General features: G+C 58.9%; 1 protein-coding gene across 1 annotated transcript in view; it reads right to left on the bottom strand.

The window, feature by feature from the left end:
• LOC119957855 (mitogen-activated protein kinase kinase kinase kinase 5-like) overlaps window positions 1–13,094 on the bottom strand; it is a 180,459-nt gene that overhangs the window by 65,558 nt on the left and 101,807 nt on the right. The window contains exon 9 of the mRNA XM_038786010.1: window positions 12,032–12,163. Within this exon, the coding sequence (XP_038641938.1) occupies window positions 12,032–12,163 (132 nt within the window). The remainder of the gene's footprint in view (window positions 1–12,031; window positions 12,164–13,094) is intronic.

Genomic DNA, 13,094 nt, shown 5'->3' with positions numbered 1-13,094 from the left:
TGCCATCTGGGCACCTTGGCAGTGTCACCCTGGCAGTGCCAGCCCAGGAACTCATGCTAGAGGATCCCCTAATTGGTAAGTTGGGGCATTGGGGGGTCCGGAGGCCGAGAGATCGGGCCGTGATTTCTTCCTGCACTGCCCAGCTCAGCTCGTCAGTGCAGGAAATGAGTCGAAGTGGGGCTTTGGCAATGATTGGAATGATATGTATAGTAAAGGGTTAACAAGAGAGATTACATGTAACTCAACACTAGATGGCGTTACTAAGTGATCATATACAAGGCTGCATTACTAGGCATGCTGGGAGAAGCTGATGGCGATTTCATTGTAGAAGGATAGCATGAGGTTGAGTAATAGTGTAGTTTATATATTAGAGAGATTATTAATTACTGTATCACAGATTCAGTACTATTATTTAGTTATCTGTTACTCAGTGTGCGAACCTAATCAAGTTAAGTAGTGTACAATAAATTAGTTTTGATTTACACTTCTGAGTTTTACACTCTTTGTCAACACCACATATCTGGCTATCTTGGAGAACAAGACAAGGAATATAACACCGTTTAACAGCGGGGGTCGTTCCTGGCGCTCCAAGCACCAGGAAATACCTGCTAAACGTGCCCAAAACTGTTTTTTTTTTTCATTAAATCGCACCCAGAGAGAGATCGACAGACAGAGAAACAGATGATTTGTCTACACCTAATTGGGTGGTGCGTGCGTGTCGGAGTGTGCAGATTACCCGTGCGCGGCCTGTTTGTTCCCAGCATGCTACATTTTGGATTGCTGAATGGCCGTGCACCCACACATCTCAGAGGCAACATTGAGGCCAACCACTCCACGTGGTCGCGTGTTCGACGATACTCTCTGGGTAAAGAAGTCTCCGGAATTTTTTATTGTGTTAATCATTAGGGGCAGCACGGTAGCATGGTGGTTAGCATAAATGCTTCACAGCTCCAGGGTCGATTCCCGGCTGGGTCACTGTCTGTGCGGAGTCTGCACGTCCTCCCCGTGTGTGCGTGGGTTTCCTCCGGGTGCTCCGGTTTCCTCCCACAGTCCAAAGATGTGCGGGTTAGGTGGATTGGCCATGCTAAATTGCCCGTAGTGTCCTAAAAAGTAAGGTTAAGGGGGGGGGGGGGGGTTGTTGGGTTACGGGTATAGGGTGGATACGTGGGTTTGAGTAGGGTGATCATTGCTCGGCACAACATCGAGGGCCGAAGGGCCTGTTCTGTGCTGTACTGTTCTATGTTATATGTTCTATATGACCATTTCGTTTTGAACTCCCCTACAAGTGGAAAAGATCTACGTCTCATTATTTTAGAGATCGCTAAACTGGGACACCCCCGTAAGCTTTTCCTATTCCGGAGAAAAGAGCTTCAACTTGTTCAATCTATTCCGATAGGTACATTCATTCCAGTAGGATATCCCGGCCCTGCCCACGGCGCCCCCCCCCCACCGTGGGTTTCCTGCCGGCGAGGGGTGTATTCAACGGGAAACCCGCGAACGACAGAGGAACCAGACGTGCTCGCCACTGGACAATAGATGGTGGTCTCCGCCACCACGGAACACGGAGAATTGTGCCCGATAATCTCCCAGTTCTGGTATCATACTTCTGAATCTGACTAAAGTTCGCAAACAGGTTTAGTATTAGGAATTAATGACTTGATATATTTTACAACCAACCCAAAGTCCGATGAGATTATTAGAAAGTACTGGCGCTGACTGTGATGTTAGTGGGAATATTTATCACCGATTGTCTCCATTTATAGGAACACTTCCTCCTGCAATAACCAAGGCTTGACATATAGTATAATAATAATAATCTTGGTTGTCACAAGTAGGCTTACATTAACACTGCAATGGTTACTGTCAAAAGCCCCTAGTCGCCACATTCCGGCGCCTGTTCGGGTACACAGAGGGAGAATTCAGAATGTCCAAATTACTCAGCAGCACGTCTTTCAGGACTTGTGGGAGGAAACCGGAGCACCCGGAGGAAACCCACGCAGACACGGGGAGAACGTGCAGACTCCGCTCAGACAGTGACCCCAAGCCGGGAATCGAACCTGGGACCCTGGCGCTGTGAAGCCATAGTGCTACCACTAAGCTACCGTGCTGCCCAACCGTGACGTGTAGCACTCTTAACATCGGAGTGAAAAAGTTGTGGGTTAAGGGTGCAACTTTGAACTTGAACGCAAATTCCAAGCTGCCTGTAATAACCAGCACGGGACACACGGGGCTGGATCGATTGTTTCGCCCGCGTATGAGCTCCCCCGCTAACTACGGGGTTGATAACCACGTTGTATAAAAGATTGGCCTGGTAGAGAGAGAGGGGGCCCCGTGAAGCTCAACCGGGCCCCTTTGTAAATAGTACGTTCTTATAAATATGTAGAACAGTACAGCACAGAACAGGCCCTTCGGCCCTCGATGTTGTACCGAGCAATGATCACCCTACTCAAACCCACGTAACCCAACAATCCCCCCCCTTAACCTTACTTTTTAGGACACTACGGGCAATTTAACGTGGCCAATCCACCTAACCCGCACATCTTTGGGCTGTGGGAGGAAACCGGAGCACCCGGAGGAAACCCACGCACACACGGGGAGGACGTGCAGACTCCGCACAGATAGTGACCCAGCCGGGAATCGAACCTGGGACCCTGGAGCTGTGAAGCATTTATGCTAACCACCATGCTACCGTGCTGCCCGTCTTCTTTTGTTTACTTGTCCGACTCCCCTCGCCTTTATTAAACTGATATTCCTAGTGCAGTACTGAGGGACTGTTGCACTGTTGGAGGTGCTATTGGAGGCCCTTGTCTGTTGTAAATCCCGCCCTGCAGCGGAATTAAATGCAGCCGATTCCATTTTGCGCCATCGCCCGGGATGAATTTCTTCCCCGTTAACTGCTCATTATCACATCGTGAGATCGCGCAGTGGCGGCTGCCAACATTGAAATACCGCTGACGTTTTGAGAATCAACTAATGGGCTGCGAACCGCTTGGGACAGCGCGAGGCCACGAAAACCTGTGTGTCACCGAAAGTTCTCCCTTTTCACAGGAGCAATTGGTGCACAAGGGGGGGTTAATTTTCGGTTAGAACAAATTCAAAACATCTCATTGTGAAACAGCCACCCACTTCCTGGGCAACCCACGGTTTCAGGATGCCTGGTGAACCCCAGAGAGCGTGGGCAGGCCCAGCCTGCAGCTGCAGAAACGTTACTGCTGCCAGTCTGGCTAAAGGGCAGAGCGCTGCGCTGGGGATGCGAGGTTTCTGAAGCAGCCACCATCTCCTCGGGTTACACGGTGAGCAGAGGCCGAAGAGAGGATGGACTGATAATCTCCAGCTTTAGAAGAATGAGAGGTGACCTCACCTGACTGGAATGTATTAAATTCTTGAAGGACTTGGCGGAGGCTTTTCCCGGCTGGGGAGACTAGAACGAGGGGTCCCTCAGGATAAGGGGGTCGCCATTATTGTACAGGGATGAAAAGACACGTCTTCACCCAGAAGGTTGTGAATATTTGGAATTCTCAATCGCAGAGAGTTGTGAATGCTCCGTCATTGGGTATACAGAGATTTATAGAATCCTTGGCTGTACAGAGAATCAAGGGATATATGTGAAAAGATGAAAGCGAACTACCGCAGCACGGTAGCATTGTGGATAGCACAATCGCTTCACAGCTCCAGGGTCCCAGGTTCGATTCCGGCTTGGGTCACTGTCTGTGCGGAGTCTGCACATCCTCCCCGTGTGTGCGTGGGTTTCCTCCGGGTGCTCCGGTTTCCTCCCACAGTCCAAAGATGTGCAGGTTAGGTGGATCGGCCATGCTAAATTGCCCTTAGTGTCCAAAATTGCCCTTAGTGTTGGGTGGGGTAACTGGGTTATGGGGATAGGGTGGAGGTGTTGACCTTGGGTAGGGCGCTCTTTCCAGGAGCCGGTGCAGACTCGATGGGCCGAATGGCCTCCTTCTGCACTGTAAATTCTATTTTTAAAAATAAATTTAAAAAAATCCTTGTCCCTCTCGCTCTCCCTCCCCCACCGGGCCATCTGTCACTTGTTCTTTAGTTTTGCTTTCACTGACTACTGACCTTTATGCTCCCATTAACACATTCTGATATCTTAACTACCAGCACCTTCTCCTACCATTAACGCTGCCTCTGTCTCGTGACCTACACGTCTTTGCCGCAATCTTTCCTCGCTCCCACCAGCCACTGACCTTGTACTCTGCTCAAGCTCCTCCACCCCCTCTTAGACAGTGTATCATTGCGCTTCTCCCTCTCTTTAGCTCTGAAACAGACTCGAAACGTCGACTCAGTTTCTCTCTCCACAGACGCTGTCAGACCTCAGAGTCATAGAGGTTTACAACATGAAAACAGGCCCTTCGGCCCAACTTGTCCATGCCGCCCAGTTTTTAACCACTAAGCTAGTCCCAATTGCCCGCATTTGCCCATATCCCTCTATCCCCAGCTTTCCCATATCGCTGTCTAAATACTTTTTAAAAGACAACATTGTACCCCGCCTCTACTACTGCCTCTGCCAGCTCGTTCACTCACCACCCTCTGTGTGAAAAAATTGCCCCTCTGGACCCTTTTGTGTCTCTCCCCTCTCACCTTAAACCTGTGCCCTGTAGTTTTAGACTTCCCTACCTTTGGGAAAAGATGTTGACTGTCGACCTTATCTCTGTCCCCTCTTTGGGCGGGATTCTCCGATGGCGAGTCAGAGTGTCCGCGCCGTCGTGAACGCCGTCGCATTTTACGACGGCGCGAACGGGCCGCCGGCAGCATCGATTCAGGCCCCGAAAAGGGGCCAGCAGCGGGGCGGCGAGAAACGCGGTGAGCGTGGCGCCAGAGCGACGCCGTCATCGTGCGACGCCCGGGTGACGGGGCGCTGCGTCATTTTATGTGCGCGATCCGCGCACAGGCCCCGACACAGAGAGATGGCTGCACCCCGCCGTGCGGCTCACAGGTTCTGGGACAATGACCTGGAGACACTGCTGGACTCAGTGGAAGAGCGGTTGGCGATCCTGTGCCCAAGACGTGGCCACCGGGCACCCGGCCAGCAGAGCCGGGCGCAACTGGCGTGATGTGGGCTGTGGGGCACACCCCACGTTCGGCAGAGGGGTGTCGCAAGAAGCTCCACGACCTCACGAGGGCAGCCGGGGTAAATACCCCGAGAGTCCCCCCAGGTCACACCCCACCCCTCCTTCCTCCCCCCCCCCCCAAACCACGTGTTGTGTCCCCCCCCGCCCAAGCAGGAGGGGGGGGGCACCACGTTCCACCCGACCCACATGGTGCAAGTGCCTTGTTCAGCGATGCCCTCCCCCTAGTTGGTGAAAGGTGCAGCGATCAACGCCTCGCGTGCTCGCTCGCCAAGCGGTGGCGTCGTGGAGCCTCCCGGCCATATCCAGCCCCCATGTCCCTCGAACATGGCGGGATGTAAGATTGCGCCAGTATAAAGGCATCATGCACACTGCCGGGGTACTGAGCGCACACGTGCATGATCTTCATGCAGTGGTCTGTAAGGTGAGAGTACCTTTAAGAAATGGATGTTTAAGCAATGTACCTTTAAGAAATGGAGCGGCTCATATTACTGAAGTGATGTCAGAGTGTGGGTGTGGCTGGGTTTTTTAGCTCAGCCATTTTGCAGTGTTTAGGTTTCAGTTTGAGAGAGCAGCTGAAAAGTGCCTGGCTGGTTTGCTGTTTAAAAGGAGAAAGCCGGTTTTTGAGGGAAAGAGCTTGGGGTGTGTCTGTGTTTGCAGTGAGCTGGATCTGCTGTGATCTCTGCCAGGAAAGAATATCTCTGAATCATTTGGGTGATTCAGAATAGTAATGTCTTTAACCTGATATGTTCCTGTTTAAAGGTGTTAAGTCTTTTGGAGGTTTGAAAGAACATTTTGAGGGATTATTTAGTGTTGTATTATTTTCGGGGTTATCTTTGAAGTAAGGGGTGTTAGGTGATCCAATGTTTATTTCAAATGGTTAAGTTGAATTCATGAAATAAACATTGTTTTGTGTTTAAAAACCCACGTGTCCATAATTGTGATACCAGACCTGGAGACCAAGCTGTGTGCTTCAAAAGCAACAATACATTAAAGGGAGAGGTTGGTTGAACTCCATGTTACACTTTGGGGTTCTGAAAACGCCGCTCCCATAACAGGTCGCAGACCACCTGAATGTTCATGGAGTAGGTCCTGTCTGTGTTCATGACCACGTCCCTATTCTCCGATGGTGGACGCATGGCGACGTGCGCCCCATCAATCACCCCCTGGACCATTGGTATCCTGGCCACGGAGGCGAATCCCGCTGCCCGGGCATCCTGGGGTACGCGGTCCTCTGGAAACTGGATGTACCGGTTGGCGATGGCATACAGGGCTTGGTGACTGCTTGGATGCACCGGGGCACTGATGCCTGGGAGATACCGGACAGGTCCCCGCTCGGCGCCTGGAACGACCCCATCGCATAGAAGTTGAGGGCAACCGTCGCCTTGACGGTCACCGGGATAGCATGTCCTCCCCCCGTTCCACGTGGTGCCAGGTGCGCCATGAGGTGGCAAATATGTGCGACAATCTCCCTACTCACCTGGAATCTCCTCCTGCATGCCCTGTCCGGCAGGTCCTCGAAGGACATGCGGTGACGGTACACTTGAGACCTCATGGCACCACCACCTGCTCCTCCTCCTCGCCCCCCTGCGCCCCATCAATTCGGTATCCTCGTCCTGTACATCCCAACAATGTGGTGGTCATCGTCCCCCTCCGCCTCCTCCTGCACCTGGCGGGCGGGAGGGTCTGCAGCCTGAGCGGGTGGCACGGGGCCCTCTGCAGCCTGAGCGGGTGGCACGGTGCCCTCTGCAGCCTGAGCGGGTGGCACTGGGCCCTCTGCAGCCTGAGCGGGTGGGAGGGCCTGCAGCCTGAGCGGGTGGCACGGGGCCCTCTGCAGCCTGAGCGGGTGGCACTGGGCACTCTGCAGCCTGAGCGGGTGGCACTGGGCCCTCTGCAGCCTGAGCGGGTGGCACTGGGCCCTCTGCAGCCTGAGCGGGTGGCACGGGGCCCTCTGCAGCCTGAGCGGGTGGCACTGGGCACTCTGCAGCCTGAGCGGGTGGCACGGGGCCCTCTGCAGCCTGAGCGGGTGGCACGGGGCCCTCTGCAGCCTGAGCGGGTGGCACGGGGCCCTCTGCAGCCTGAGCGGGTGGCACGGGGCCCTCTGCAGCCTGAGCGGGTGGCACGGGGCCCTCTGCAGCCTGAGCGGGTGGCACGGGGCCCTCTGCAGCCAGTCCCTCTGCTGCAGCCACCGCTCCAGCAGCTGCTCTGAGCCGCCTGCGCCGACGCTGCCGAAGGGCCACCTGCAGGGCAGCGGCTCCCACCCCGGCGGCGAACATCGCTGGCTGGTGCCTAAACATTACGATCTGCAGGAGGGGGTGGGGATACAACATGTTTAACCATGGCCCATTGTCACCTCGACAGCCAGGTGCCATGGGATACATGTATGCCCCGGTTGGCTGGTGTCGCTACAGACACGCAGGCACCCTGACCGCTGCCCACAGTATCCGTCCACCGCCCAGTTTTGCCCGTCCCTCCTCATTGCGCCACCGTGGGCTGTCCATGCCCTCACGGGGGCTGGTATGTGTGTCACCTTGACCCTTCCCAGAGATGGTCTGCGTCAGCTGGGTGCTGTTGTGTGTGGGGGGAGGGGGGAGGGGGGGGGGGGGGGGGGGGGGGGGGGGAGAGGGGGAGGGGGGGGGGCTGGGCGCACCCAAGGTCAAGGCGTGTGGCCGCGCGGGATGGTGGCGCCAGTGGCCTTTGCCCATCAGCTTGACCTCAACTTGCAGGTGTGGTTTTGCCACCGTCCTGCCATGGCAGGCCAGCTGGCATGTCGCTCCCGCGGAAAACCCTCGTTCCCCCTCTCCCTGAACATGGGGCCCCCTGCCCCGAACCCCCCCCCTCCCCCCGAACATGGCTGTACCCTTCCCCCTCCCTCCGCTCCTCCCCCCTCCTCCCAACCTCCTCCCCCTCCCCCCTCCTCCAACCCCCCTCCTCCTCCTCCACCCGCTCCTCCCCCTCTCCTCCCCCTCTGCTCTCCTCCAACCCCCCTCCTCCTCCTCCACCCACTCCTCCCCCTCTGCTCTCCTCCAACCCCCCTCCTCCTCCTCCCCCCTCCTCCCCCTCCTCCCCCCTCTGCTCTCCTCCAACCCCCCTCCTCCTCCTCCACCCACTCCTCCCCCTCTGCTCTCCTCCAACCCCCCTCCTCCTCCTCCCCCCTCCTCCCCCCCCTCCCCCCTCTGCTCTCCTCCAACCCCCCTCCTCCTCCTCCACCCACTCCTCCCCCTCTGCTCTCCTCCAACCCCCCTCCTCCTCCTCCCCCCTCCTCCCCCTCCTCCCCCCCCTCTGCTCTCCTCCAACCCCCCTCCTCCTCCTCCACCCGCTCCTCCCCCTCTCCTCCCCCTCTGCTCTCCTCCAACCCCCCTCCTCCTCCTCCCTCCCCCCTCCTCCCCTCCTCCCCCTCCTCCCCCTCTGCTCTCCTCCAACCCCCCTCCTCCTCCTCCACCCACTCCTCCCCCTCTGCTCTCCTCCAACCCCCCTCCTCCTCCTCCCCCCTCCTCCCCCTCTGCTCTCCTCCAACCCCCCTCCTCCTCCTCCACCCTCTCCTCCCCCTCTCCTCCCCCTCTGCTCTCCTCCAACCCCCCTCCACCGCTCCTCCCCCTCCTCCCCCTCTGCCCTCCTCCTCTGCCCTCCTCCACCCGCTCCTCCCCCTCCTCCCCCTCTGCCCTCCTCCACCCGCTCCTCCCCCTCCTCCCCCTCTGCCCTCCTCCACCCCCCTCCTCCTCCTCCACCCCTTCTCTTCCCCCTCCCTCATCCCCCGCTCCTCCCCCCTCCTCCCACCCTCCTCCCCCCCCCTCCCCCTCCTCCCCCTCCCCCCTCCTCCTCCTCCACCCGCTCCTCCCCCTCCTCCCCCTCTGCCCTCCTCCAACCCCCCTCCTCCCTCCTCCAACCCCCCTCCTCCTCCTCCACCCCCCTCCTCCTCCCCTCCTCCCCCCCTCCAACCCCCCTCCTCCTCCTCCACCCACTTCTCTTCCCCCTCCCTCATCCTCCCGCTCCTCCCCCTCTCCTCCCCCTCTGCTCTCCTCCAACCCCCCTCCTCCTCCTCCACCCACTCCTCCCCCTCTGCTCTCCTCCAACCCCCCTCCTCCTCCTCCTCCTCCACCCCTCCTCCCCCTCTGCTCTCCTCCAACCCCCCTCCTCCTCCTCCACCCACTCCTCCCCCTCTGCTCTCCTCCAACCCCCCTCCTCCTCCTCCTCCTCCACCCACTCCTCCCCCTCTGCTCTCCTCCAACCCCCCTCCTCCTCCTCCACCCACTCCTCCCCCTCTGCTCTCCTCCAACCCCCCTCCTCCTCCTCCACCCACTTCTCTTCCCCCTCCCTCATCCCCCCCCTCCTCCCCCACCTCCCAACCTCCTCCCCCCTCCCCCCTACTCCAACCCCCTTCCTCCTCCTCCACCCCTCCTCCCCCTCTCCTCCCCCCTGCTCTCCTCCAACCCCCCTCCTCCTCCTCCACCCACTCCTCCCCCTCTCCTCCCCCTCTGCTCTCCTCCACCCCCCTCCTCCTCCTCCACCCACTCCTCCCCCTCTCCCCCCCTCTGCTCTCCTCCAACCCCCCTCCTCCTCCTCCACCCACTCCTCCCCCTCTCCTCCCCCTCTGCTCTCCTCCAACCCCCTCCCCCTCCTCCCCACTCCACTCCTCCCCTCTGCTCTCCTCCAACCCTCCTCCTCCTCCTCCACCCACTTCTCTTCCCCCCTCCTCCCCCCCGCTCCTCCCCCCTCCTCCACCCCCCTCCTCCAACCCCCCTCCTCCTCCTCCACCCACTTCTCTTCCCCCTCCCTCATCCCCCCTCCCCCTCCTCCCCCCTCCTCCAACCCCCCTCCTCCTCCTCCACCCACTTCTCTTCCCCCTCCCTCATCCCCCGCTCCTCCCCCCTCCCCCAACCCCCCCCTCCTCCTCCCCCCCCCCCCTCCCCCTCTCCTCCCCCTCTGCTCTCCTCCTCCAACCCCCCCTCCTCCTCCTCCACCCACTCCTCCCCCTCTGCTCTCCTCCAACCCCCCTCCTCCTCCTCCACCCACTCCTCCCCCTCTCCTCCCCCTCTGCTCTCCTCCAACCCCCCCTCCTCCTCCACCCACTCCTCCCCCTCTCCTCCCCCTCTGCTCTCCTCCCCCTCTGCTCTCCTCCAACCCCCCTCCTCCTCCTCCACCCACTTCTCTTCCCCCCCCCCTCATCCCCCCGCTCCTCCCCCCTCCTCCAACCCCCCTCCTCCTCCTCCACCCACTTCTCTTCCCCCTCCCTCATCCCCCGCTCCTCCCCCCTCCTCCCAACCTCCTCCCCCCTCCCCCTCCTCCAACCCCCCCCCCCCCTCCACCAACCCCCCTCCTCCTCCTCCACCCACTCCTCCCCCTCCACCTCCACCCACTCCTCCCCCTCCCCCCTCCTCCAACCCGCCTCCTCCTCCTCCACCCACTCCTCCCCCTCTCCTCCCCCTCCTCCAACCCCCCTCCCCCCTCCACCAACCCCCCTCCTCCTCCTCCACCCACTCCTCCTCCCCTCCACCTCCACCCACTCCTCCCCCTCCCCCCTCCTCCAACCCGCCTCCTCCTCCTCCACCACTCCTCCCCTCTCCTCCCCCTCTGCTCTCCTGCAACCCCCCTCCTCCTCCTCCACCCACTTCTCTTCCCCTCCCTCATCCCCCCGCTCCTCCCCCTCCTCCCAACCTCCTCCCCCTCCCCCAACCCCCCTCCTCCTCCTCCACCCACTCCTCCCCCTCTGCTCTCCTCCAACCCCCCTCCTCCTCCTCCACCCACTTCTCTTCCCCCTCCCTCATCCCCCCGCTCCTCCCCCCTCCTCCCCCCTGCCCTCCTCCAACCCCCTCCTCCTCCACCCCTTCTCTCCCCCTCCCTCATCCCCCTCCTCCCCCTCCCCCAACCCCCCTCCTCCTCCTCCACCCACTTCTCTTCCCCCTCCCTCATCCCCGCTCCTCCCCCCTCCCCCCTCCTCCAACCCCCCTCCTCCTCCTCCACCCACTCCTCCCCCCTGCTCTCCTCCAAACCCCTCCTCCTCCTCCACCCACTTCTCTTCCCCTCGCCTCATGCCCCCCCTCCTGCCCCCCTCCGCCTCCGGCCTCCACCCACTCCTCCCCCTCTGCTCTCCTCCAACCCCCTCCTCCTCCTCCACCCACTTCTCTTCCCCTCCCTCATCCTCCCGCTCCTCCCACGCTCCTCGTCCTCCCGCTCCTCCCCCTCCCCCTCTGCTCTCCTCCAACCCTCCTCCTCCTCCTCCACCCACTTCTCTTCCCCCTCCCTCATCCCCCCCTCCTCCCCCCTCCTCCCCCCTCCTCCCCCTCCTCCAACCCCCTCCTCCTCCTCCACCCACTCCTCCTCCCCTCCCTCATTCCCCCGCTCCTCCCCCCTCCTCCTCCCCCCTCCTCCTCCCCCCATCCCCCCTCTCCCTCTCCTCCTTCCCCCCCTCCTCCTCCCCCCCTCCTCCGAGAACGCCAGCCACTCACCTCCTCACTCCGTATCGTCAGCCAGCACGAGTGGCTGACAAGTTTATTTTGCAGTGGTGAACCGCGACGCCGTGACCTGGGGTCACGCCGTCGGGACTTCGGCCCATCCGGGCCGCTGAATAGCGGGGGGCCCGGAGAATTGTCAGACTTAGCACCTCGGGCGATTTTCCGGGCGGCGCGGCACCGACCTCCATGACGCCGTTCTCGCCAGCTGGGAGAATGGCGGAGACGGCGTCGGACCGGCGTTGCACGAAAATCCGGCGCGAACGGCGATTCCCCCAAACGGCGCGGTGTGGGAGAATCCCACCATATTCCAAGCGTGGCCTTACTAATGTCTGAGTTTTTCCAGTACTTTCTAAATATGTGAAAAGGGTTGGTGTAAAAGTTCAACCATAACCCTTTTGAATGAGTACCGGCTCGAAGGATTAGGAAACCATAAGGAATTAAAGAATGCGAGCAGGAGATGGCCCCAACGTGCTTTGAGGGGACAATGGTACCCACCTCAAAGGATGGACGTCAAACATTGGGGGCTGCAGTTCCGCCAGCTCAATGGCCGTGATGCCAACTGCCCAGATATCGCACAGCTCATTATAACCACCTTTGAACTCCACAGCAGCAACTTCAGGAGCCATCCTGTCGAGGGATCCAAAAACAAACGGAGCATGAGAGACAGTTATCATATTTCGTACATGTTAATCTACTGGAGTTACATCCAGGCCAGACAGAGAGATGAAGGAACATAGAACATACAGTGCAGAAGGAGGCCATTCGGCCCATTCAACCCACTTAAGCCCTCACTTCCACCCTATCCAGAAAACCCAATAACCCCTCCTAACCTTTTTTGGACACTAAGGGCAATTTAGCACGGCCAATCCACCTAACCTACACGTCATTGGACTGTGGGAGGAAACCGGAGCACCCGGAGGAAACCCACGCAGACACGGGGAGAACGTCCAGACTCCGCACAGACAGTGACCCAAGCCGGGAATCGAACCTGGGACCCTGGCGCTGTGAAGCCATAGTGCTAGCCACGTGTGCTACTGTGCTGCCCAAGGAACAGAGAGCAAAATAGAAGAGAGAATGGATAGAGGGACAAAGTCATGGAAAATGGATGGATGGATGGGGGGGGGGGTGGGGGGGGTTGCATGATAACATAACAGATATGGGGAATGTGGAGTAATGGACATAGAACATAGAATTTACTATAGGGTGAAGCATTTGGGAATGAAAATGAGGGTGAAATATTATAAACAAACCATCGTAAACCACATGCATTGTGAATATCGGGGATTTTTAGAGGAGTCAATGATACCCCCCCCCCTCCCTCAAGGGTCAGTGGTGGAGGTCAGGGAGTCCCTCCGCCCTTACAGAGGGCATCAGCAGAGGTCCATGCAGAAGCTGATTAGTTGGCTGCCATTTTGGTTTGGCTGAAGAACGAATAATTCGGTTTGGGGAAAAGCCGCCAATCAAAATCAAAACAAAACTGCAGAAAAATAAATCCCGTCGGGGCACTCTCTCCCAGTGTGGAATTTCGTGCCTTGAGCAACCTTCCCAAAACTCGGAG

This window comes from Scyliorhinus canicula, chromosome 27 (assembly GCF_902713615.1).
Source record: "Scyliorhinus canicula chromosome 27, sScyCan1.1, whole genome shotgun sequence".
Classification (NCBI taxonomy): Eukaryota; Metazoa; Chordata; class Chondrichthyes; order Carcharhiniformes; family Scyliorhinidae; genus Scyliorhinus; species Scyliorhinus canicula.
Note: the sequence above shows the minus strand (reverse complement) of the source record. Positions and strands in the feature narration are given on the sequence as shown.